General features: G+C 44.7%; 1 protein-coding gene across 2 annotated transcripts in view; it reads left to right on the top strand.

Moving 5' to 3' along the window:
- Positions 1 to 26754, top strand: part of LOC310796464 (CSC1-like protein 2) — a 40357-nt gene that overhangs the window by 7342 nt on the left and 6261 nt on the right. Inside the window, exons 2-18 of one of the 2 annotated variants that reach the window (XM_083658648.1) lie at positions 8980 to 9195; positions 9297 to 9376; positions 13088 to 13129; positions 14886 to 14976; positions 15107 to 15144; positions 15319 to 15461; positions 16056 to 16107; positions 16580 to 16688; positions 18636 to 18706; positions 20340 to 20420; positions 20519 to 20642; positions 21917 to 22050; positions 22188 to 22325; positions 22636 to 22789; positions 22954 to 23060; positions 23145 to 23231; positions 23377 to 23442. In XM_083658648.1, the coding sequence (XP_083514774.1) occupies positions 9004 to 9195; positions 9297 to 9376; positions 13088 to 13129; positions 14886 to 14976; positions 15107 to 15144; positions 15319 to 15461; positions 16056 to 16107; positions 16580 to 16688; positions 18636 to 18706; positions 20340 to 20420; positions 20519 to 20642; positions 21917 to 22050; positions 22188 to 22325; positions 22636 to 22789; positions 22954 to 23060; positions 23145 to 23231; positions 23377 to 23442 (1709 nt within the window). In that variant the 5' untranslated portion in view covers positions 8980 to 9003. The remainder of the gene's footprint in view (positions 1 to 8979; positions 9196 to 9296; positions 9377 to 13087; positions 13130 to 14885; positions 14977 to 15106; positions 15145 to 15318; positions 15462 to 16055; positions 16108 to 16579; positions 16689 to 18635; positions 18707 to 20339; positions 20421 to 20518; positions 20643 to 21916; positions 22051 to 22187; positions 22326 to 22635; positions 22790 to 22953; positions 23061 to 23144; positions 23232 to 23376; positions 23443 to 26754) is intronic. The other variant, XM_083658649.1, reaches the window with a different exon arrangement.

Consider the following 26754-nt stretch of genomic DNA (forward strand, 5'->3'; position numbering starts at 1 on the left):
GTAAATCAAGATGATTATTGCAAATGAGCGACCAAGTACAACACTCAGAAGTCCAAGAACTGTGGCCTCTGTGTGTGTGTGTGTGTGTGTGTGTGTGTGTGTGTGTGTGTGTGTGTGTGTGTGTGTGTGTGTGTGTGTGTGTGTGCGTGTGCGTGTGCGTGCGTGTGCGTGTGCGTGTGTGCGTGTGCAAGCAGCAGGAAGTTGGTTCCCTATAGGGGAATGCTTTGACCCCAGCTGTTGTGTATGCAGGAAATAGCATGGAGTTGTGCATCCTGTGAAAAGACTAGAAGTAAATCAGCTGTACAGTATATATTGTGGCACAAAATCACATCACGCTTGTGGACGGTCAGGTTATTTTCTTTATTGAATCATAGCATACAGCCATAACGCAGAGGGAAGTGTGATCATTGATGTCTTTGTTCCTTAGGGCCCTAAAAGGAGCAATTTAATTTTGTCTGCATTAAGGAGAGAGTAAAGAATGTTTGTCATCCAGCTTTTGATGTCTAAGATAGGATTCAATGTTTTTAGCTCTTATTCTACCAGCAGGTTTGTATAGTTATTGTGTATTTCCTGCATGGAGCGAAATATACATCATATACATTATGTAACATGTATAATTATGTAACATCTAGCCTGCAGACAGTGCAGAGCGCGTCATACTTTGAAAGCCACGCCCGCCATGGGGCAAAACAATGCAAACAAAACAAACCGGCGAAGGTGGCGATCGGGGGGGAAATCTTTAATCGTAACAGAAATGGACGACAGCCTGACAAGGTTTTTCCTGTTTTCCAACAGACATTATTAGACGAGTCAAAGAGTTATTTCGGCACACTGCCTCCAACAGAGAGGGAAATGTACATTTGAAAAAAAATTAACTGAATTGGTTGGCCGACTTCATCAATGTCCTTTTTCATTACTCCAATAAAGCTGGATAAATTATCCCACACAAGTGAAATAGTTGGAGATTTATTACCACTACCTAATGTAATCACCAGGTAAGGTCATAAACTGACCTTGATTAATTTCACTTAATATTAAAACATCTGAAACACAGCTATGCTTTATGGGCGCATAGTCTAAAGCTCTAAGCGCATGGCGCAAGTGCATTTGGGGGGGTTTCCAAGTCCAATTTTGCTAGTTACAGGACGCACAATCTAGGCAACAAGTAAGGTGCACAGCACAAAGGGGTTGTATTAAGACCCTTTATTATTCATCTGGGATTTTGGCATAACATGAACTCAACCAATCAGAGCATCAGCTCCCATTCCCTTTAAAATCCAGCTGCGCTTGCACCTCCTTGACACATGGCTGATCAGCTTTTGTCTTGACCAGAGGCTTCTGTAGCCAAGCGAGACCAACAGATCGCATCAGTAATATAACTTACAACAGACCAACAGACGGCATCAGTAATATAACCTACAGTAGACCAACAGACGGCATCAGTAACCTACAGTAGGGAAAAACACCATAGCCTTTACCTCAAAACTTCATCTTTGGCTAAACAAAAGAAAAAACATGGCAACAAAATCAGCATGAATCTGCATGATTTTCTTGACATATTTATTGGTATTTTTTAGCAGAAAAAAAAGCAGTGTATACAAATTGTATAAAATGTTACAAAAACAATGCAGAATTCTTACACACAGACATACAACAGCATACAGTATACATATCATCTAAAGTACAAAGCTGCTGTGCACAAATTAAAAAAAGTAAAAGAAAAGGTGTAGCCATTACTTAATTAATCATTAATAAATATAACAATATAATAAATAAACCCCTCAAAATGTGGAAATTGGTGTTTGGTCGATCATATCTTCGTTGTTACTGTATCCTCAGCATTGTATCTGATCTCATTGGAAAAAATGACAACACCCCACAAAGACAGATTAATCACCCTTATAGCAGTGACTGAGGAGCCGTAGGCTGTCTTCCAGAGATTTTTGCAGCCAAGGTTTGCAGTAGGGATGTTCATTTTGAAAATTTTCCAAAATCGATAATCGGTGAGAATTAACGATCAATTATCGATTATCGATTTTATTAATACTTAGAAAATTTTCAATATTTTCATTTTTTTTTTTTTTTTTTTTTTTTTTTTAAACAAAATGAATGCCTATGGCAGAAAATACGAAAGACAACGTGTTCTCCTCAATGAACTCTTTATTTCAATGTGTCTCCTCTTCAACACTGCTGTCCCCGGCGCATGCCGGTGTGAATTTCTCATGTTTAAAACAGTTTTGTTGGCACAAAGGCCCATGCCCAGCCAGAAAACTAGAGACTATATGAAGCTCCACCTCACGTTAGTCGGCTGTGCAATGGAGTGGGGCGAGGAGGAACGAATTCCACCCAAACCTAGTCCAAAAAAAAAAAAAAAAAAATTTTTTTTTTTTTTTTTAATAATTAAAAAATCGATCCAAATGCCACAGGATCGATTCCAATCCTTAACGATCGATTATCGATTTTCGATAATTGATGAACATCCCTAGTTTGCAGGACATGATGGCAGACTGCTCTCTGATCAGACAATCAGGAACAGACTGCACACAGCCAATCAGGAACAGACTGCACACAGCCAATCAGGAACAGACTGCACACAGTCAATCAGGAACAGACTGCACACAGCCAATCAGGAACAGACTGCACACAGCCAATCAGGAACAGACTGCACACAGCTAATCAGGAACAGACTGCACACAGCCAATCAGGAATAGACTGCACACAGCCAATCAGGAACAGACTGCACACAGCCAATCAGGCTGTTGTCGGCAACACCGACAATGCAACCTGAACATGTGGAGGAATGTCATGTTCAGTGATGAGTAGGGTTGGCACGATGGACGATGGCATCGACGACCGTCGATGAGTGACCCCCATCGACCTCTGAGCCTTCTACATCGGACCATCGTGATTACCTGTAATTAAAAAGAGGCCAAATCCATTCCACCGCGATGCATGGGGGATGCACGGGTGGCATTAAACAAGCGTACCCTGTCCCCAGTACAGAGAAGCGGTAGAGCCACTGGTAGAGCCGAGAGGGGGGGGGGGGGGGGGTAAGCGGAAGTCGGACTCGGTTGTGTTGTTGTGAAAATGTTAAGACAAAGAAGAAACTTCACGTTCTTTCCTTTTCAGCCCAATGTGAGTACCGTAATATTACAAGTGTTCAACTGTGAATTCAACTCGCCTGTTTCCATGAAGTCGCTCCATTACAAAGGCTGCTGCTGTGTTTCTCTCTTAATGTCATGTTAGGTTCAAAACTGAGCCCACATGAATCGAACATTTCCGCCAGTAATTCTGCCCGTTTTCTGCCAGCTAGTTAAATTCAACACACACACGTTGTTGGTCAACGTTATTCGTTTTGGACCTTTCAATATAGCCTACTCTGTTTCAGTCGCCTGGCTCTGTGCTGTTAACCTGACGCTGCCAGATGGACGGTATAGCTCCACATAGTTTCACTAAACCAGTCGATCTGGGAATTAAGTAACCAGACCCGCTGACGGAGGCGGGCACTTTTTCCAAGCTACTTGGCAGGTGATTGGATGACCCATCTGTCTATCACCGCTGGTGCGTGTTAACTTCAACCAATCAGATCGCCATGCCTCTGACGTCACGTTTGCGACCGGAGGAAGGTGCCTGTCTATCATTGATTGAGTCCTCACCGTCCTCACGGTCGTAAAGTCACCTTCGAAGCATTTAGTTAGATTATAACGAACTAGTTGTGTGGCTTAGCCTTCCCAAATGTTGAGGGTTGTTTTTTAGAATTTAATACATATTAGAATTGGGAACGTTACATTCAATTTCATTCAGACTGCCTGTCACTTCCGCGGCGGCAGCCATGTTGACGAGTGAAAAGAACTACAAAGACCATGTACCCACTACTTGCCCAGACGAGCCTGAGCCCGCCTACGGCTGCCGCTGATTCGTCGGGCCGGCATGGCTCGACCAATCATCCTAACTGCCTGCGCATGACAAGATGGATTACGTCGAGAGAATCTCTTTTGATCTCGCGAGGTTATCCATCTTGCAAGCAAGGTTACTGTGCTGTAGCTAGGGATGGGATATCGGTATCGGGGGGCCGATATGACGTAATTCACATATCGGATATCGGAATAATGTTGCTGATCCACATTCCGATCCAGACTCCATTCATAGCCTGCACCGGACCAGTGCTAGTAAGTAGTAGTAGAAGTGAGGTAGTAACGTTAGCGGTTAGCTAACTCAACAACATGTCCTTAGTTTTGGAGATATTTTAGTCGCAGGGGTGTTTAATTGTCGCATACTGTATTTGTTGTTGAAATGTTAAATTAATAATTTTGAGTGGATCAATTGTTTTCTAAATATCGAACAACCTTTATTAATTGTTTAATTGAATATTGTGGAATATTATTAGCCAGGTAACTAATGCTGCTATGAGATAATTGATACCAAACCAAAGACTAAAGCTTAATTTATACTTATTATAAAGTGTCGCTCAGCACATGGTCGCAGATGAAAAAGAAAGTGTCGCTCATGGTGTTGTATTTATACTTCAGTGAATGTTCGCCTCGTTCAACGGTTACGTGACACACGAACGCTATAAGCAGACAGCCAAGAGAAGAGGAACGCACAGTGAAACCACCTCGGAGGCAAGATGTAACGTACTTGACTGCAGCGGCATATAAACGACACACAACTCACCTCCTCTCGCTCTGGGAAATGCACAATGTTCTTTGTGATTTTCACGAAGTCATACATCAAGGACAGGCTGATAAAAATAGCGGGGACACGTTCATTCATTTCAATCGAGTGAAAACCAAAACAAGGAAGTCAAGTGCGTGCCATCTATATAGCCGATCAGACTTGCGCGATACTATGACATAGTCAGCGACACTAGACATTTCACCAGGTAGCAGACGCTGCTCGCCGACACTTGAAAGTGTCGACTCAAGTCCTCATTTCTGTCGGCGACCGTTTCAAAAGTGTCGGCAGACGAAGCATAAATTGGGCTTAACTGGTCACAGTAGGAGCGAGCTACTATGGAGGCTGCAGCTCCTTGGGAGAGTTGCCAAGAGCTCTGGTGTCGGTATCGGTATCGGTATCGGCAGATATCCAAATTCGGGGTAGCGGAATCGGATCGGAACTGAAAAAATGTGGCTCGGTGCATCTCTAGCTGTAGGCTATCCAAGCCCGCTGGTCGCTCGTCATGACACGTAGAGCTCAGCTGTCCTGTTGTAAACGTGAACGTGCAGCGCAGCCAAACGGCACCGCAACGTCACGACTTAATAAATCCTTCATTAATCCCACCCCGTCAATGACGATGCCATCGTCCATCGCGATGTTTCACCGTGGAACCATTGCGATGGCTATTTTTGGTTGACATCGCACAACCCCAGGTTCTGCCTGTGGAAGTTGGCCGTACCAAACAAGCATGTTCCATCCCTTCTGGACAATATGATTTGTAGGCCGGGGCATCTCTGTAGCACCACTATGCTTCATTTAATGGTATGTTGTGACAGTTTTACCTTTATCAAATAATTGATCATTAATATTAATATTAATTATTAATACTAATTAATAATTGGATATTGCACTTGGCCATATTGCCATTTCGAATTCGGTTAATTGTGCAGCCCTACATGGGCGTGGCCTATTTGATGCAGTGTAGTAGTAGTAGTAATGAGCTTTGATGATGTCTGTGTTGACTGTCCCAGCGGCGTGAGAGTTACATGTCCACGGGTCCAGGATGTGAAGCGGTGTCGTTTGTTTTAATGTAAGGCACCGCGGGGGTGGGGCGGGGCGGTTCTGTTGTGTCCTCCATGGGATGAGACTGGTCCATTTGAACCCTCTGGTCTCTATCGGGTCTATTGTTCCGCTCCAGCAGCCGGCGGCCCTCTCCAGTGATGTCACAGCATTCCAGGGCGAGGAGAATGAGTTAGTGTTGGGGCAGATGAGCAGCGTGGTGATGGCGAATGCCGGTAATAGTGGGTCGAAGGGTACAAGTATAGCAGTGAAGCTTGTGCAAACAGTCACACACTCTCCAGACCCACACCCACTCCTCTTCCTCATGAGTAGCACACAGCCTGGCCTTCCTTCAGTGTGACACATCACCTTCTACATGATTATTAATATCCTATACAGTATATCTACTGCATGATGGGGAAGGAGAAAAAAGACGTTTTCAGGTAGGCTACTTACAATAAACGAAATGCAACTTTTCTCTTAAGGATTGGCGATATAAAGTCAGTTGCGTCCGTGCTCTGCCTCATGTCACGTGAGTTGGCTTCACGTCTGAATTGGAACAAGTGTTTCTTGTACCAATTCTGTTGGGACAGTTGATTCGATCAGCATGAGAGCTCTGATATTTCCTCACTCCAAGGTGCATCTGTGTGGAGCGTGTTGTGCATTCGACCAAACTGCTGTTCATGCATCACCGGGTGACGAAAAGCTATCGATTGGTTTGTTGTTTGAGCGCTATCTATTCAGGCTAAAGGTCCTTACACATCGGGAGCGTTTTTTTCGTCCATTTAATTTGCACGTCAATAATATTTTCCGAACCTATATCAGTTCATGCAACCGTGCATACCGACGGCGAAGTTGCGCTGAGCGTTACCAAGGTCGATTTTTCTGAATTTCTCTTTCCGACGTGTACACGTCGTCTGTTGCTGTGATTGACAGGTGGGTCAATATTCGCATCGCCAATTTTGTGCTGTATATTCGCATCGCTCTTGGTGTGTAACAGCCTTAAGTCTCAGAACCAATTCAACCAATAGACCCTTCTCACGGGGGCCATTTTGTGTCAAAAAGGCAGTGTAAACACAGGTGCAAGCAAAACACTAATGAGGGTTTCCAACTTCCATGATTGGAATTTGGAAACCCTCATTAGTGTTTTGCTTGCACCTGTGTTTATTCTGCCTTTTCGACACAAAATGGCCCAGTGAAAAGGGTCTATTTACCAATTGAGTCTTATGTAGTTTACGTGGTTACATAAATGTATATATTTCCTGAGCGAGTTGGCTAGGTTTCCAAAGTGAAAGCCTCCTCCTACAGTAGAGGATGGTTAGTCTTTGCTTTGCTCTCACAGGGAGACGTGACAGAGCTTGTGACACTTTAGATGCCGGTGGTGACATTGTGAAGGCTCCAGCTGAGCTCTCTATGCTGGCAGGTCTGCTGGAGGAGGATTGTCCTGATTTCCCCTTTCTGTGTGGCTGTATACTTGGTTGAGAAGTGAAGCGCACTGTGGAGGCTCACTGCAGTACTGCTGCTATCTGTTTACAAAGGCACTGTCCCCACAGAGCCGTGGTCATCAAGAGGTCAAATGAGGTCTGTGAGTCAGGGTGAGTCGCACCTCACTCTTCTATACCTGGACATTCACACTTAATTAATTACGGTGAAAGTAGAAGGGAAGTTGTATTATTGTTAAAAAAAGGAAAAGCGTCACCTCAGCGACCAACAACGTGTGTGTGTGTGTGTGTGTGTGTTGAATTTAACTAGCTGGCAGAAAACGGGCAGAATTACTGGCGGAAATGTGAGATTCGTGTGGGCTCAGTAACCTAACATTACATTAACCCATTGATATTGATACCTGATGCAGCATTTGCGTGTATATCCCTCATTTGTGTGTGTATCCCTTTAAGACCGTCTTAAAGGGATACACACACAAATGCTGCATCAGGTATCAAGAGAGAGAAACACAGCAGCAGCAGCCTTTGTAATGAAGCGACTTCATGGAAACAGGCGAGTTGAATTCACAGTTGAACTTGTAACTTACAGTACAAGTTGAACTGTGAAGTAACATTACTCACATTGGGCTGAAAACAGGAAAGAACGTGATCAATTATTTATTCATATTTTCATAAACAATACAGTCCACACACCAAAAGAACCACAAATACAAATACCATACAATAACAAACAAATAAAGACATACAAAACAAAAATCAAACTAAACCTAACCACTATTCTAAGAAAAGAAAAGAAAAACACAGTGTCACATCAGCAGCCCACAAACACCATTGCAAATGCACCCGGCATAAACATCAGCTTAAATAAAATAAAATAAAACATCTTCCCATCATAGTCCATTCACAAAGTACAGATATTTCCCCCATTTCTGAACATATTTCTCCGACTGGTTAATGAGACGAAGAGAGAGTTTCTCATATGCTGCCACCGTCCCCAGCTGAGAGAGCCATACATTCACTGAGGGTAAATCAGCCGACTTCCACTCATGAACTAGAATTTTCCTGCCAAGCATAAGAGCTGTATGGATCCAGTCTGCTTCAGACTTGGGGAGGTTGTGCAATGGTAGAGGAACGTGAAGTTTCTCTTCCTTGTCTTAACATTTTCACAACAACACAACCGAGTCCGACTTCTGCTTATCCTCCCCTCCCCCTCCTCCTCCTCCTCTTCACTCTACCAGTGGGGTCTCTGAACTGGGGACAGGGTGCGTGTCGCGGGGGAATGAAGTTGGCCTTTTTTTAATGATTAAATCTGCAGAATTCCAATTCGATGGTGCGCGAGTGGGGTAAAACTGCCCATACATCTCAATGGGCTGACTCACCAAAGGACGGTGCTGCGGCTCTAAACTACCGTACAGGTTTGGGGATTCTAGAGCAGAACACAAGACGTCTGCTCAGATGTGCGTTTACTGCGGTGGTTAAATCCCCGATCGTGTCTGCCTGGGCTGGGCTATCCGCTAAATTCTAACTTTGCTGAATGGATACAACGGGGGAATTTACCCCACCCTGACCACTATGACGAGACATCGCCTCAACCTATGATGTCAACAGTGATGATGATGCGATGGTGTCACACACTTGAGATATGATGTCACTGTGGACGGTTATAATGATGAGCTCTGCCAGTCAGATCGTAGTTTCAGCAAGTTTATCTGTTATTATACCAGATGCTGTTTATCAAGTGTCGAGCCTGTCAAGTGTGCGGCGCGCGTGGGTCCACTAGCCTGCGGCTGCTAGCTAACGCTGCCCTCTCTCTCTCTTCCAGGTACTCAACATGCTGCAGTGAGCGATGCACCAAGCGTTGATTTTGATGATGGGCATCTTGGGGGCTCAGGCATGCGAGTCGGGGATCTGCCCCGCGCAGATGAACAACAACACCAAGGACTTCTGCTACTCCGCCCGCATCCGCAGCACGGTGCTGCAGGGCCTGCCCTTCGGAGGCGTGCCCACTGTCCTCGCCCTGGACTTCATGTGCTTCCTGGTGAGTAGTACGTCTGTCCCCCCGCCCACTGGCCACTGAGCAGAACTGACTGAGTGCTAAGTGATGGGAAGACATGTTTTGACAACCGTTGTCTCTTCTAGGGGCTGCTGTTTGTATTCTCCGTCTTGCGAAAGGTGGCATGGGACTATGGGCGTCTCGCCCTGGTGACCGATGCAGACAGGTAAGCTCGTTTTGAAAACTACAACCTGCTAATGAGTACCGGTAGACCTTTTCAATATTCTACATTTTGAAACTATAAGGCCTAATGCCTTGATGATATTATGAAGTAATTAGCATTTTAGGCACTGAAAATATTGTCCTGGAAGAAGTGGGGTAAAATGGTACCCAGACTACACACTGGCATTGGTCATTTTTAAAATAAGCAAATCATGAAAATCAATGCTGGCCCAACATGTGCTCTTTCTGTCTCAGTATGGTTGAAATTGTATGTGTTGTTGGCATCTCAGTGTTCATGTGATATATGCTGGAGCATGATTAGCATGCAGTAGTTAGCGTCTGTCTGAAAAGCTAACCTGCCATTCATTGTTCTGGTCAACCTAAAAAAAGATAACACTTGCTTATTCCCTTTAGAGTTTACATTCCATCATGAAGTGCAACAGAATTTCAGTTAAGAGAACCTTTTGAAGGCCTGCCCTCCCTCCCTCCACACACACACACACACACACGCGCGCACGCACACACACGCACACGCACACACACACACACACACAGAGAATCTGTTGAAGTTATGTTTAACATTTTGATATTAGTCCTCTGGAAGAGCATTAGCTGGAAACGTCACATCGGGTTTTGTCCAATAAACGTGTTGACCTTCTCTTCTTTAATGTTGACTTCTTCTGGCCCTGCACCTGGTCCAGAAGCCAGCCAATCAGGAGTCTGTTTGATACAGAGCCATTGCTTGGCTTTGATTTGATTGGTCAGAGAGGGTGAAAGGTGGTCGTCGGCAGGGACAAAGTTTGACAACAGGCAAACGCCAAAGACTGCATCTCGGGTCTCACAAAGATATTGGCCAGTGATTATTGTTTATTTGGATCCCCTTTAGTGGTTACCGTGGTAACAGTCAGCTACTCTTGCTGGGTTCCAGGACGAGTAGTGTAGTGTGTGGTGAGCCGAGTGCCCATCGTGGATTTATCTGCCCAAGACAACATTTTAGCACCGTTTGACCCTGCTTGATACGGCAAAATTCACCATGCTGATTCAGCAAGTGGAGAGCTTTTCTGACGTGAGCAGATATATCACTAGGGATGCACGCACCGAGGTGTTAGGACTCTGCTACCACAGACAGGAAGGTCCCTGTCAGCGGTTTCACTTTGGAAATGCAGTGTTACTCCCATGACATCGTCAGTCACATGACATCGTCAGTCACATGACATCGTCAGTCACATGACATTGTCACGTGTTTGGCTTGGCAGCTCCGACGGATGAACAAGAAACAAACCAATCATGATTCATCTCATCAGTTTCCCTCGAGTGTCTTTCCCCCAGGCCACATCAAAGCCACACTGTCTGCGTCTAAGAAGACACATAGGCTGTTCCCCCGCTCGTTATCCTAAGATTATATATGCTGCCAGATAAATGAGGCTATTTTAAGATTGATGTCTGCAAAAACGGCTCCAGGCTCGTATAGTATATCATATATTGAACAATAACCAGAAGGGACATACGTTTTCTGTGGAAGGAGCCAGAGAGACGCCTGTCAAGTACAAGGACTGATTCAGCTGCTCCCTTTGACATTCCTATATCATGTGGGGAGGAGAGCGAGGGGAGGGGGGGGGACCGGAGGATGGATGGACTTCAGGAGGGAGAGAGAGAGAGATCAGACGTTGCTTCAGGGCCTCTTTGACTCTGAGACACAGTGCACCATCGCCTCACATACGCTCTCTTTGTTTGTCTGATGTGTCAGCTAGCGCGGCTATTTGTACAGCTGCATTATGAGTGAGTAGGAGAGAAGCTGGGTGGGATGGGGAAGAGAGGGGGCAGCGCGGGCGGGTCACTTCTGTAACAGACACTAAACCTAGACCGCTGTCTCATGACACTGCCAAAAAGTGCTGACTCGTGGTCTCCGTGTCTGACTGTCTTTTGAAATGTCTTGTCATCAACTGATGACAGATTGGGGATTTTAGATGTCTGATAATTATATCCTAGCTACATAAATCGTGGCTTTTTGTTTGATATTGTGTCAGAGATGGAGACTTGGACTTGAGACTTGGACTTGAGTCTCACTTAAGGCGCACACACAGTGACTTAAAACTTGACTTGAGACTCGTCCTCAAAGACTTGAGACTTGACTTGGACTTGAAGGTTCGGGACTTGTGAACAATCTTTATTTTTTTTTATTTTTATTTTTTTTTAATCAATTAACATTAAGGAAATGTCTACTAATGTCATCTCTAATCATTGTTGCTACTCTATCCTAATAGAATAGAAGGAGTGAGGATAATAAAGTATATGCTTTGAATTCCTTAGTTCTAGCTATGCAGTGTTCTAAGCAGACCGGATGGCATGCAGCAGATGATGGAAGGCTCATCCATAGGGACTTGAGACTTGACTTGGACTTGTGACCAAAGACTTGAGACTTGACTTGGACTTGCCCCTCAAAGACTTGAGACTTGACTTGGACTTGCACCTCAAAGACTTGAGACTTGACTTGGACTTGTGACCAAAGACTTGAGACTTGACTTGGACTTGTGACCAAAGACTTGAGACTTGACTTGGACTTGCCCCTCAAAGACTTGAGACTTGACTTGGGACTTGTGACCAAAGACTTGAGACTTGACTTGGACTTGCCCCTCAAAGACTTGAGACTTGACTTGGGACTTGTGACCAAAGACTTGAGACTTGACTTGGACTTGTGACCAAAGACTTGAGACTTGACTTGGACTTGCCCCTCAAAGACTTGAGACTTGACTTGGACTTGTGACCAAAGACTTGAGACTTGACTTGGACTTGTGACCAAAGACTTCAGACTTGACTTGGACTTGCCCCTCAAATACTTGAGACTTGACTTGGACTTGTGACCAAAGACTTGAGACTTGACTTGGACTTGTGACCAAAGACTTGAGACTTGACTTGGACTTGTGACCAAAGACTTGAGACTTGACTTGGACTTGTGACCAGAGACTTGACTTGGACTTGTGACCAAAGACTTGAGACTTGACTTGGACTTGTGACCAAACACTTCAGACTTGACTTGGACTTGCCCCTCAAAGACTTCAGACTTGACTTGGACTTGCCCCTCAAAGACTTAAGACTTGACTTGGACTTGTGACCAAAGACTTGAGACTTGACTTGGACTTGCCCCTCAAAGACTTGGGACTTGTGACCAAAGACTTGAGACTTGACTTGGACTTGCCCCTCAAAGACTTGAGACTTGACTTGGACTTGTGACCAAAGACTTGAGACTTGACTTGGACTTGCCCCTCAAAGACTTGAGACTTGACTTGGACTTGCCCCTCAAAGACTTGAGACTTGACTTGGACTTGCCCCTCAAAGACTTGAGACTTGACTTGGACTTGTGACCAAAGATTTGAGACTTGACTTGGACTTGCAAAAAATGACTTGTGAGCATCTCTGTTAATTGTGTACAGTGAAGTTATGGGTCTCGGAAACAAAAGGCTCAGAGATGATGACTCAGACAATGTAGTATGCCAAAGTGGATAGATATAGTGGTTGTTGGTATACTGCGTGTGGTGTAATATGTGGATAGCCCTTTGACATACAGACTACAGTTGCATGATGTTTGTAATTGTTTCACCGCTGTCTGAGCTCAGCAAAAAAGCTTTGGTTTGTCAAAACCATACCGACAAGCAAGATCAGTTCCTCCTCTAAACCCACGCTGAGGACATTTTGTTTTTTCTCTCTTCTTCACCAGAAGGATGGATCAGCGCTACAGCCGCTTGGATGATCGGGAATAGTATGTTCTCTCCCCCCATATGCTAGTCTCACTACCTCTCTCTCTCTTACCCTATGTCTCGTTATCTAACTCATAACTCTCTTCCATTCTACCTAGGCCGCCGTGGGTTGTTAGCTTCTTTCTAACCGTCGGTGGTTGTAGTGGTTTTTCTCTTCTTCCTCTCCTCCAGGCGTATCTCCGGTGCCCGGCTCCTAACTATTCTCCCATCCCCCCCCTCCTCCTCCTTATCAGTCTGTTGTTCTTCTTCTTCTGCTGTTGGGTGTGTCTTGTCACTCACACCATCCTAATGAGATCTGCGTGTGCTAATCTGTTGTGTTGTTGACCTTCTTTGTCAAAGCACGGCCTCCTTCTTCTGCGTGAGCGCGACGCATGAGGCGCACATGCAGGACGCTTGCGGGGAGAGGTAACACTCTGTCTGGTAGACAGGCCCTAACATGGCTCAACTGTGTCTGTCTGCTAGAGCCCCCAGATGAGCCCAGCTCGTTTCTCTGAGGAATGCGGGAGAGAGAGGCTGACGGTGAATTATTATAGCCGCCGCCGGCTCTCTCTCTCTCTCTCCTCATTCCATTAGAGAACGTATAGAGCCCCGCCCGCCCCAGGTGGCGTCATCCTGTAATGTAGTTCAACGCCATCGGAATTCCAGCAGAGCCATGTGTCTTAGCTCATCTTTTCCATTTACTATCTATCTGACAGGGCCTCCTTGAGGAGTACAAGCAAATTGGTTGTGCACTACTTCACGTTGATCTTTGCGATCTTTGTTAGGGGTGGGGAATCGCAGAGTAACCATATACAATAACTGTCTACAATATATACAATACAATACTACATTATCACGATACTTGGCCCCCGATCACGATAGTATCATGATGATACAGCGATTCTGCGATAGAGATACATTGCAGGATATTTAATCTACGATACATCACACTATTTGTGTAAATTGAAGAGGAACAAAATACCCCTAAAAAGGCAAAAAGCAGGAATTATGTATTTATCCACTTAATTCACAGAATTGACATGAAACAATGTACATTAAAGTGCATACTGTATAGTATCTCTTTAACACACACATTCTGACTGCAATTTGTCCACAACTCCACGTGTGAAGTTAACATTTTTAAAGGAAGTTAAAATGTTTAAAAGAAGGATACAAAAATAATACCTCACTAAAATTGTTTCAATCTGCAAATTAAGTTGAGAGAAAAAAAACAAAATGCATAAATGAATGCAAAAAAATCACGCATTCATTTCAGGATAAATGTCACGACGATACAGTATCACGATATGGCTGCCGTCATGATATGGTATCACGATATGGCTGCCAGTGTGTCGATAATGTATCGCAAGAGGAAGTATACGAATATTTTGATATTTTGTCCCATCCCTAAATTGTGCTGTCGAATCGGAGGCTCTGCTGGACAGGGGTGGGCGAGTGTGTCTTCTCTTGGTGGTGTTTCTGTGGTTTCTTCTGTAGAACTCACCCTGTGTGTGTGTGTGTGTGTGTGTGTGTGTGTGTGTGTGTGTGTGTGTGTGTGTGTGTGTGTGTGTGTGTGTGTGTGTGTGTGTGTGTGTGTGTGTGTGTGTGTGTGTGTGTGTTCGTGTTATGTTTTCGACTCTACCTCATTGATGATAATCCCCGCGTGCCGAGACAGAACAAAACTAACATTCCCTTACCGTCTGTGGTGGTAGTGTTGTTGGAGAAGTTGTGTAACACACCATGCAAAATCCTCTGCCTGCCATGTTTTTGTGTGCACAGCGTGGCCTCTGCCATGACGTCCGACACGCCGGAACGCTACGAGCGCCTCACCTCCGTTTCCAGCTCGGTGGACATCGATCAGAGAGACACGGTGAGTCGGCCATTGTTCCCACAGGATTAACTCCGCGGTGTCCTCGGCTCGGTGCCCGTTCGTCTAACGCTGTGCTCCACGTGAAAACTAGTTAGCATGTCTCAATTCTCTGCCCTCTCTTCCGCTTTAGGGCTTCTGCTCCTGGCTGACGGCCATCTTCCGCATCAAGTGAGTCAATCCTACGACGCATTGGATTATTACATAGCAGACATTAGACAAAAGTAGCTCAAAGCGGATTATTACTGAATAATATTATTATGTCTTGGATGCGACTGAATGAAGATTATTTGACGACATGACCGTGTGCGTTGAGATGCTGACTTGTGTTGGTTGTCTCCGTAGGGACGAGGAGATCAGGGAGAAGTGTGGCGAGGACGCAGTGCATTACTTGTCCTTCCAGCGTCACATCATCGGCCTGTTGGTAGTGATCGGCGTGCTCTCCGTGGGCATCGTCTTGCCCGTGAACTTCTCTGGAAACCTACTTGGTGAGTTGATGAGGAATTAACGCCAGACAATTGCCGGGGGAATAGCGCGATCCTCTCACGCGCTACTTCCTGCCCGTTGAAACGCCTCGCTGTCAGGGGGGAAAGAAGCAGCTGGCGACTGCACATGTGTCGGAGGAAGCATGCGCTAGTCTACGGCTCTTCCCAGATCAGCAGAGGGGGCGGAGCAATGGGGAATTGGCCAAATAAAATTGGGAGAACTTTTTGCTTTTAATAAGAAAAAGAAAGAATCATTTGATCGTCCTTTTTATTGCCTTAGTATTGGATCAAATATAACTTCTTCTAAATAAACGACCTGTCATCAGAGTGCACATGTTATTGATAATCAAATGTGTGCAAACTTTCAACAACCTCTTATTAATGAGTATTTATAGTCTTTACCATGCTGGTCCAATTAAGCCCAGTTAACCCCTACCTTAATTAGAGATCTTGTGCAGTCTTTGTCCTGTACTGTATGACATTAATATACTTCTGACCTCTATGAACACATGCATTATCTCTGCTTATTGGGAAATGGAAACCACATGTACTGTTCCTCCACGAAGTGAAATGTGTTGTTTCTTATCTTTCTGACAGAAAACAACGCCTACAGTTTTGGGAGAACCACTATAGCCAATTTAGATGTCAAGTGAGTCATTCTTCTGCTATCCCTTCATTTAAACATCCAGATATAGAGAAGCCAAAGTGGAACGTCACTTCCTGCTTCATCACTGTACCAGAGATTTTCATCCGCCATATACTGTATTTTCCCATAGACATTTCGTAAAATGCTTATAAAAATTGTTTTACTTGGTCAAACCAATATAATATATTTAGAAACAGGAGAGATCGCATAACATTTCACTCTGACCAAAATGTAAAAAACTTTTTTTAAGTTTTGGTCTGAGTGAAATGTTCTACGGTCTCTCCCGATTCTAAATCTAGCTGAACCGTTTGGTTTGACCAAGTAAAACTATTTTTATAAGCATTTTACAAAAATGTCTATGGGGAAATAAATTGCGGGAGAAAATCTCCGGTACAGTGCTGAAGCAGGAAGTGACGTTCACCTTGGCTGTCTATTGCGTGTCTAAGAGCGAGACTAAACCTTTGTGTGTCCCCAGTGCCCCGCTGCTCTGGCTGCACACCACCTTTGCATTCCTCTACCTGTTACTGACGGTGTACAGCATGAGGCGGCACACGTCCAAGATGCACTACAAGGAGGATGACCTGGTGGGTGGCATGCTTCCAGTACATACACCCCCCCCACACACACACACACACACACACACCAGTGGTCACGTTAACTCAATATCTTCAGTCTTTTACCAAATGTTTTTATCAATGACGGAAAACTCTGCAGGCTGTCCTTCCCCGACGGTAATTACACATTCATTTGAATATCCTACTACGTTATTAACCAGTAGTCGTCAGGGTGCGGATAGACCCTTTTCACGGGGGCCATTTTGTGGCAAAACACTAATGAGGGTTTCCAACTTCTATGCTTAGAAGTTGGAAACCCTCATTACTGTTTTGCTTGCACCTGTGTTTACCCTGCCTTTTCGACACAAAATGGCCCCTGTGAAAAGGGTCTATTACACAGAGGCCATGAGGCCATGGCCTCCGTTGCCATGGCCAATGTGCCAATTGGCTCATTTTAACACACATTTCAGAAAGATCTCTCTTCACGATGTCAATAGAGCAATGGCCTTTGTGCCCTGGCATGTGGCCTTGTGCCCTAAAAAAGAAATGGGGACGCTGAAGGCCAAATGGCCACGCCCCTAAAATGACGAACTTCCCACCCTGGTAGTCGTGCTGTAATGGTCGACACATTAGTTTTGAACTCGGGGAACATTTCTCCCCCGACGTGCTCATTCTGTACCTTGGAGCACGTTCTGTCTGTGGGTACAGCAGCCATGCTCCTGGTGCAGGAGGAGAGGAGAGAGGAGAGGAGGAGAGGAGAGGAGAGGAGGGCGCACGCTGCAGGATTGGCCCCTGGTGAAGCTCGTGCTGGCATGGTCGGGGAAACCCCCCCCGTTCAGACAGTCTCGCTGACTTGGCGCAGGTTCAGCCTTCAGAACCAAATTAAAACAAACCTAATGACCTCTGCAGTGTGCGTTTGATTACGCTTAAGCGAGCACCCAGTTTAAGTCCATGCGGACGAGGAGGAAGGTTTGAGTTCAGGCTACCGCACATTAATTAGTTCAATTTAATTTCTTGTAAATGGTTTGTTCATATTTTAATTGTAATTGTCTAATTCTGTACAATTGTGGTGTTCATATTTGCCTGTTTAGGCACAATGGCCACTGCCTTTTTTCCCCCTTTCTTTTGCATGATCAAACAAAGCAGCAGAAACACAAGAGGAGAAGCAATTGAGCATTTTTCACAGCAGCCATTTTGTGTCTAAAAGGCAGGAACTAACACATTTTGCACCAAAACATTAATTAGGGTTTCCAACTTCCAGTCCAGTTAGGCGTTCGAGTGCTGGGGCCCTAATTAATGAGTTGGTTGCACCTGTGTTTGTTTACCCTGCCTTTTAGACACAAAATGGCAGCTGTGAAAAAGGCCGATAATGCAGGTGAGATTTAGAAATCCCCTCGAGCAGAGGTTCTCAAATGTTTTTCAGCCAAGGACCCCTTACAAGATAGAAAATATAGCGGGGACCCCCTCATTCTGATTTGTGATTTTGGGCTAAGCTTAATTGTTTCCACGGTAACGTGCTTCACTTTCAAATTGATAGGTTTGTCAGATTAGAATGTAATCCATGAACCATTTTAGATTTAAAGCATAACATATTTTCGTTGAACTATGAAGCTTTAAAAAAATCTTTGTTCTTCTGTGTATTAGGCCTACATGTTATTGTGATCGATAGTTTTGGAAAATGAAATGCTATTAAATAGGCTGTCTCATCGTCATAATAATAATAACAAAATGATGGGTAATAATTGATGAGGAAATGGTTATGACGGACAAGGCGAAAGTCTAGCGCAACCTCTGCTCCACACTCTTCTTACTTGAGCTATATGTGGACACTTGACCTTCCCACGGCATCACAAGCATCTCTGCCATCTCCACACACAGTTTTGAATGCTGTCAATAATGACTTCCCTGTCTCCATCTCCACACACAGTTTTGAATGCTGTCACTAATGACTTCCCTGTCTCCATCTCCTCCACGCAGGTGAAACGCACTTTATTTGTCAATGGAATCTCCAAATATGCCGAGGAGAAGAACATCAAGCTGCACTTTGAGTAAGCACCGGTTTCCTGTCTCTGTGGTTTAGTATAGACCTTATTCGATTGACGTCACTCACGTACGGGCGCGCCCACCGCCGCCATATTGTCGACATAGCGCTGCAGCTTTAAGTGACAACCTATATGTGAGAGCAGCGTTTATAGGAAGCTAGCCGCCGTTAGCGTTACCTGTATCGTTCCAATTGTGTTCGGATGGTGACCTGCGTTAGGCATGGCTGTAGTAATGACAGCAATAAAGTCCCCGTGGTTTGTTTCTATCTCTACCGTCCACAGACGTGAAGGGAGCGAGACGGAGGATACGTCAGCAGCACAGGAGATGTGTGGATAGTTAGGAGAGACAGGTGAAAGTTTCTGACAGCTCCTCACAGCAAAGTCTGTTCACCTCGTTTCTTCTTTTGTTTATTATTACAGGCATTAACGGCAGCATACAAACAACAACTCTGGGGTTTTTATTGCTGTCATCACTATCGCTATTTTGTAATGGAACAGAAACAACAATAAGGCCGTTACTATAGTGCAGCTGCAGGACGGTATGTCAACAATATGGCGCCGTCCGGGGTTAGCGAATAAGGTCTATATAGCAAAAATGTAGAATTCATAGTGGTCACTTAAAAAAAGAAAAGTGGCACACTTGCTCTGTTGGCATGGCAGTGAGCTGTGCAGTAACAGTATTAGGCTTGATGAGAGCCATGTTCTTCCTGTTAAACTGGGGCTGTCCTGACTCGGCTGGGACCAGACAATAGCAGGCTCTATGTTATGTAATTGTCCCTAATAGGAGCCAGATGAGCAGGATCATGCAAGTCATGTGTCAGGATGCTCTAAGATCGGGGGAAGGAGTGGTTGCTTCACCTCCTAAAGTAATATTAACTCAAATCTTACCTCTGCTCCAGCACTCTCTGTCCTACACACCAACAATCCATCTGTACCTGAACTACCCTCTCTAATGGAATCTTCAACCCCCCCCCCCCCAAAGAACAATTGTGCATTCCTTTATAACTTGGAACTGGTAATCTTACGGTTCAAAGGTCATGAGCTGGGGCGGTGACGTCACCAGAGCTGGTATTTCCCGTTCCAAACTCGTAGGAGCCTCAGCAGCCCCGACCTCAAAAATCCAAGATGGCTGCTCCGCGCAACAACAGTAGTTATAATCGTAGTAAATGTTGTTTATTAGCACTTCTGTCTTGTTTGTGTCTCATTAAATCAGCTGTACACACACAGCACTGCCTAACTTCTATCTGTGTGGACGACATGTTGCTGGAGTGTTTGTATGCGCAAAATGCCGCAAAATGCCATGTTATCAACTGTTATTGCTAACAATGGCTAGCCTGGCTAGCGACTGGATCTGAGCAAGAGCTGACTCGCAACAGTGAACTTCCCAGCTCCAGTTTTCGGCAAATGGAACGCTAACAAAATGGATGTGACGTCATTTAGCCTCCACATCCTAGTTATTTTGCGATAAAGGAACGCACCACAAGATACAAACACATTTAAATAATCATCTTGAGGAAAGCATTTGACTTCCTGTGCCTGCTGCTCTTGTCAGGAATGCGTTGAAGTACGTTTAGGCTTGTAGAAATGTGATCCAATCTTACTCTCTCTCTGTCTCCCTCCCTCCCCCTCTCTTTCATAGGCAGGGGTATGAAAACTGTGTTGTGCTAGAGGCTCGTATCTGTTACAATGTGGCCAAGCTGATGTACCTGAACTCTGAAAGGTAACAACAGTCTTGTCAATTACCGCACCTTTGTCCTCCCGTTCATACGGTCGAAGTGGTTGTGCGTGACAACGGCGATGATCTTTTGTCGTACGCAGGAAGAAGACCGAGCGCAGCAAGAAGTTCTTCAGTGACCTGCAGACCAAGGAGCACATCCCCACCATGATCAACCCCAAGCCCTGTGGACACCTCTGCTGCTGTGTCATCAAAGGCTGCGAGCAGGTCGGACCAGAGCTTGTTTACAACACACGATATGACCCACTTATGAAATGCTATTTTGCAGTTAGACGGTCCCCGCGCATGTTTATCTGCCACTGTCTGCCAGCTGTTACCGACGGTGTTTTGCTGGTTGATAAGGAAGTGTGACTGCCGTTGACATAGATATTTGTCGAGAGGTGGGGCCCAACAAGCAGGAAAAACATGTCTACAGGGTAACGCGTTGAGGCCCACATACTTTTCAGATCATTCGTGAACCAGATCTAAACATCTATTATCTACATTGTTAGTCTGTACTTGGTGTTTGTCATCATGTTGCCATGTACTGACTTTTCCACATTTGTCTCTGTCCACAGTCGATAAACTGTGAAATGGCTAGGAACTGATAATAGCTGTAATGCATTAAGAGCAGCACCAGCCAGCTGTGCGTATGTATAGCTGTAAGGCCACGAGTCGCATACTGGATGGTTAGATGCGGAAAATTGATTTGGGGGGAAAATATGGCGAGTGCAAGTAATGTTAGAATTTAGCGCTACCTTTTGATGTAACTAACCCCATGACCTTTTGATTCACAAACTAAAGAGCAACCGGTTCCGCAACAGCGATCTCTTTCAGCAAAGTCTCTGAGTGTAGTTAGTCGCACGTGTGGTGTGTAGCGTGCCGCACCATAACTACTGATTTACTCGCTAATCGCTATTACCATCAAGGATGCCAAACCAGCACAATACTCAGTACTCCAGCATTGTTTAATGCTGTTAATCAGCATGCAGTGAACCAGGTTTGACATTCGTGAAATTATTATTATTATTATTTTTGATGGGGAACATCAACCATCCATGAACAACATCAACATTTCATGAACCACTGTTCACACACATTCATAAATATATACGTTTATAATATAGTTAATACGTTAGGCAGGGGCACTATTATGGCCAGAAAGTCTTGCTGCTGATATGCAACACCAACTATTCTATATCAGATTGTTTAGTCTGATTTTAAGTAGTCCTGAACACTGCCCATGCTGATCATGTATTCGCATCTCATTCAAAAGGACTATCGTGCAATTTAAACAATTATTACGGTACATCTAGAAGACAAGTCGTAGTTTGACATTGATGTTTCTACCTACATAGTAGGAATTAAGTATGTGTATTTGAACCTCGGGGAGACGGACTGTCATGATTCAAGTAAACCTTAAAGAAATAGTATTATTATTAATAATACTACTACTACTACTAATAAATCAGATCCTGACTAGATTGTCATCTCTCCCATAGGAAGAGGCTGTGAGCTACTATACCAAGCTGGAGTCAAAACTGAAGGAGGAATATAGGAAGGAGAGAGAGAAGGTCAACAGCAAACCCTTAGGAATGGCCTTTGTCACCTTCCAGAACGAGGCCATGACTGCTATGTAAGTGACTTTGTGACTGGTTAAATCTATGAATCCACATTTGTGAGATAGTTTTTGATTTGGCATCATGGTATGTTCTCCGCCTCTTGTCCCACTGTAACCTCTGACCTTTTGTTGGGATGGATGGCCCTTCTCAGGATCCTGAAGGACTTCAACGCTTGCAAGTGTCAGGGCTGCGATTGCCACCGGGAGCCCAAGTCCTCTCGCTTCAGCAATGACCTCCACACACACAGCTGGACTGTCAGCTACGCCCCAGATCCACAAAATGTCTACTGGTAAGAAGGTCACAATTAAAATCTCGCATTCTGCCCACAAACTGCTGAATGTGATCTGTAGCAAAGGTTTGTGGTTATAAATATCCAGCAATATAACTGCACTAATTAATGGAGACGCATTGATTTTTGAATGTTCTTAATATCAGGCTGAAGAAGACTTAGATTTCAGCCCACATAGAAGAGACCATCTCAGTCCAGATGACTATCCGAATCTGTGAGCTTCAGTATATCAGTTTACCGGCCAGCTGTGTCCATAGCCGCGGGTCATGGCTCAGTGTCAGGCTAACCGCTGCATGACCTCCACCCACAGGGAGCATCTGTCGGTGGGAGGAGTCTCCTGGTGGCTCCGCTGCTTCATCATCAACTGTGTCCTCTTCCTCCTCCTCTTCTTCCTCACCACCCCGGCCATCATCATCTCCACCATGGACAAGTTCAACGTTACCAAACCTGTGGAGTACCTCAATGTGAGTGCTTCCCCTTTTTTACTTGTAGCGCTGGTTTCAGAGAGAGAGAATCGACCTAATCTAATGAACGATTGTTAGTCCTGAAGCATCGTGCCGAGGCCGGAGGCTTCACCACTCCTACTATCGATGCACATCCATCATCTCTCCACCTCTCTGTCCTCCAGAATCCCATCATCACCCAGTTCTTCCCCACCCTCCTGCTGTGGGCCTTCTCCGCCCTGCTCCCCACCATTGTCTACTACTCCGCCTTTTTCGAAGCTCACTGGACCCGGTATGTTTCCTACCCAGACTCGGACAGAGTGGTGGTCTTTGGTGGTCTTTTTCATGTGTGAAAATCTTTCTCTTGCTCCTACAGGTCAGGAGAGAATAGGACTACGATGCATAAATGCTACACTTTTCTCATCTTCATGGTTCTGTTGCTGCCCTCCCTGGGACTCAGCAGGTACTACAGCATGTCTTTTTGTTTGCAGCTCTGCAATACAACCAAATGTAAGAGTATCAATTGCTGTGTCTTTGTTTGTTTCAGCTTAAATAGGTTGTTTTTTCCTTTGCTGAATTCAAATCATGTCTTTTTTGTGTCTTTGCAGTTTGGATGTTTTCTTCCGCTGGCTGTTTGACAAAAGATTCTTGGCAGATGCTGCAGTGAGATTTGAGTAAGTAGCGTGACTTTGGTGAATCCACGGTGAACCGCCAAGTCCAGTGCTGCACCACAGAGCCTTACAGCTGGCTAAATAACACCACCGCCTGCCTGTTTGCTGCAGTCTGCAAACTATGAATCTAGCTGATACCAGGACTCCTCGCCTCTTAATCACAATCACAATCAGAATTTTATTGCCACAGTATGCCAGATTACATAATGAGGAATTTGTCTTGATGTCATTATGCAGCGTAGCGGTCATGTCAATATTCAGAGATAAAGAAGTAGGAAAACAACAAAAAGACAATCGCAACATTGCAAGTGCAGTCCAATGTATACAATATATACACGAGTGGAGGAGGCATAAAATATGAATTTACATAGAATTTATATGAATTTACAGTATGAGTTAAATAGGCCTGATATAGGCAGTGAATGTACATGAACTAGGCATCTCGTGTGCTCCTATTGGCGGGCGCGGGTGTGTGTTGCTCACAAAATGTTATTGCCCTTAAGTTTACATGCGGGTGGGTGTGTGTGTGCCCCCTTATGACATCACTAATGACATCATCAGTGTCAGTGGGGGGATTCAGCTGGGTGAGTTCAGGAGGAGGTAGTAGGGTTTGTGGGGGGGTGTTGTTGGTAGGGAGTCGGGACCTTGGTGGAAGGGGCTTACGCGCCTCGTTTGTGAGGCTGATGGGCAGTTAGAAATTTAAGCAAGCTGTTTGGACAGTGTGCTATTGCTGTACTTTTTTTTTTATATCTTCCATCTTTGGTGGTGGCCATGTGCTGGACCTTAATATTTTCTGATGTCTAGTTATTACATTATTATATCACAGCATGTCCGAAAGTTGCCGTCTGGCCTTTAGTTAGACCCCCAGGTCCCACTTTAACTCATTGAATGCCAATGACGACAGCTGTCGTCAATTCAAATACTGACGTAGAGTGCCAATGACGACGGTTGTCGTCAATTGCGTTTTTTGACGGTGGGACGTGGATCAATCCCTGATACATCTCTGGTACAACTATTGTAGCTATTGGAGGTCTATAACCTATTTTACAGAACCCTTAGGTGGCGACAGTGCTCTCCACATAACAGAAAGGCAAGGAAAAAACAAAGAAGAAGTCGTTATGGAAACGGAAATCGCATCGCATCCGTATGCATCGATATGCTGAAGCACGTTACTGCAGCTGTGCCTGCAGCAGCCAATCTGCTCCCACAATTGAGCCGCTCTGTGTCGGTTGCGACAGCACATCTGCACATCCACACCGTGGAGTTATTATTCTCAACTGGAAGCATCGTTGCCGGTGACAAACACACGCGGAACGCTGTAAAAAAGCCTGGCTGTTCCGCACCCTTCACTGTGCGCACAGCAAACTCAGCAGAGAGCCACCACAGACAGGAGGAGGAGTGTGCAGTTGAGGCGAGGCGAGGCGGGGCGGGGCGGGGCGGGGGGGGGGGGAGGGGGCACGCAGAGCAGCACACACACAACACCCAGACAGACCCAGGCAGCAGGACAGGATTGACAAACGCAAGCCAGAATATCCGATACCCACCAGCAGCAAATCAAAACCAGCAAGAAGCTGCAACCAGCAGCGCACGCAGGGGCCAGCGCTGCTGGTTGTAGCTAAAAATATTATTCTGCCAAACAAAATTCCCTGGCCTAAACTGTTTTATTGAAGGAAATTATTTTTGAGGTGTGACTACATTAGAAAAGATTAGCTTCAGAGTCAGTGATGTGCTTGAAATGATTAATTTCACAAAAGGCCAATTATCTCAGCTTCTAGAAAAAAATTGCTATTTTTGGATGAATCAAGCTATCTTCTCCGGCTCATAACTAAAGAACGGAAAATGGGATCAATAAACTTTTTTTTGCAGATGATAGAATAGAGTCTCATCGTTCTTTGTGCGTGTTCAGTGTTTACATAGTAATATCACACAATATTCTGTGGGCCTCGAGAAATCACTGAAAACGCTCTGAAACTCTGGCACTGGGAGCGTCCGTTCTCCAAAAGTGGCTGGCACTCAATGAGTTAATAATGTTCCTCAGACTAGGAGTGCCGATTTAGGCTCAGTTGTCAAGTCATATGGTATTGCAATGAAATGATTTATGAATCCTGTGTTTGTAGTGGAGATGTTATCTGGTTTGAATTGGGAGAGCAGGCCAGAAGCACAAGATACAGCTGTAAACATGAATCCAGACTGTCCACAAGTGGAGGGGGTGCCTTTTGATAAATGATGTTGTCCATTCAGTATGTTAACTAGGGAAAATCTTGAATATTGATTGGATTTCTCGCCTCTATATTTTTCTTTTTTATTCTGTCACAATGTGCTATGACTAGGCCCCGCCCCCTTCATGAGTGATGTGGGAATATGAATTGAAACAATACGACGGTTCAAGGCAACAACTTGGACCTTTTTCTCTTGTTTTTTGCACGATGGATTTTTTTTCTTCTAGCTGAAAAATGTCGCCATTGCTGAGAATGTAAAATGTAGGGAATGATGATAAATAGATTTACGTTGCTCCAGAGAAATCTAACTAAGGTTAATTACATGTCACGGACTGGTAAAATGTCAAAAGGTCAGAAATGTCAGTTATTTGAATGTTGACTTAGTTAGCTGGATAACGTCGATTACCACATGACTTTATCTTTGACTTAAAGTTCTAAGGAGAGAAACACGTCAATAGCTTTTTGTTGCTAACATAACATGGAGTACCAAATGGAAGGGCTTTTTACTGCATTAGTTGGCAGTCATGGAATATTCCAAAGCTTTGAAATGTCCGTTTTCTGTCTTTCATTGAAGTGTCTGATGGCACTCCCAAGTAGTTTAAAAGGACAGCTCACCCTAAAATTAAAAATACATATTTCTCCTCTTACCTGTAGTGTTACAGTATTTATCCATCGAGATTGTTTTGGTGTGAGTTGCTGTGTTTTGAAGATCTCAAATACAATGGAACTGGATGCCAATGTCTCTTTCCAGAAATCATGACCACGGTTACTCAAGATAATCCACAGACCATGTTGTGAGCAGTTTCATGTCAGAACTATTTTCTTTCGACCAAACTACACCAACTCACTGCTACCTAGCTGATGCTAGCTGCGGTTTCATGTAGGAACTATCTTGCAGCAACTGGTTGTAGTTCGGTTGAAGGAAAATAGTTCCTACATGAAACCGCTCACAACAAGGTGTGTGGATTGTCTTGAGTAACCGGGTCATGATTTCTGGAAAGAGCTATTGCTGTTGAGTTCTTCAAATGTATGTTTTTGGTGCTTTGAGCACCACAAGCCAAAACTCAGGCAACTAACACAAAATGATCTAGAATCT

The sequence above is a fragment of the Poromitra crassiceps genome (assembly GCF_964638095.1).
Source record: "Poromitra crassiceps genome assembly, chromosome: 22".
Classification (NCBI taxonomy): Eukaryota; Metazoa; Chordata; class Actinopteri; order Beryciformes; family Melamphaidae; genus Poromitra; species Poromitra crassiceps.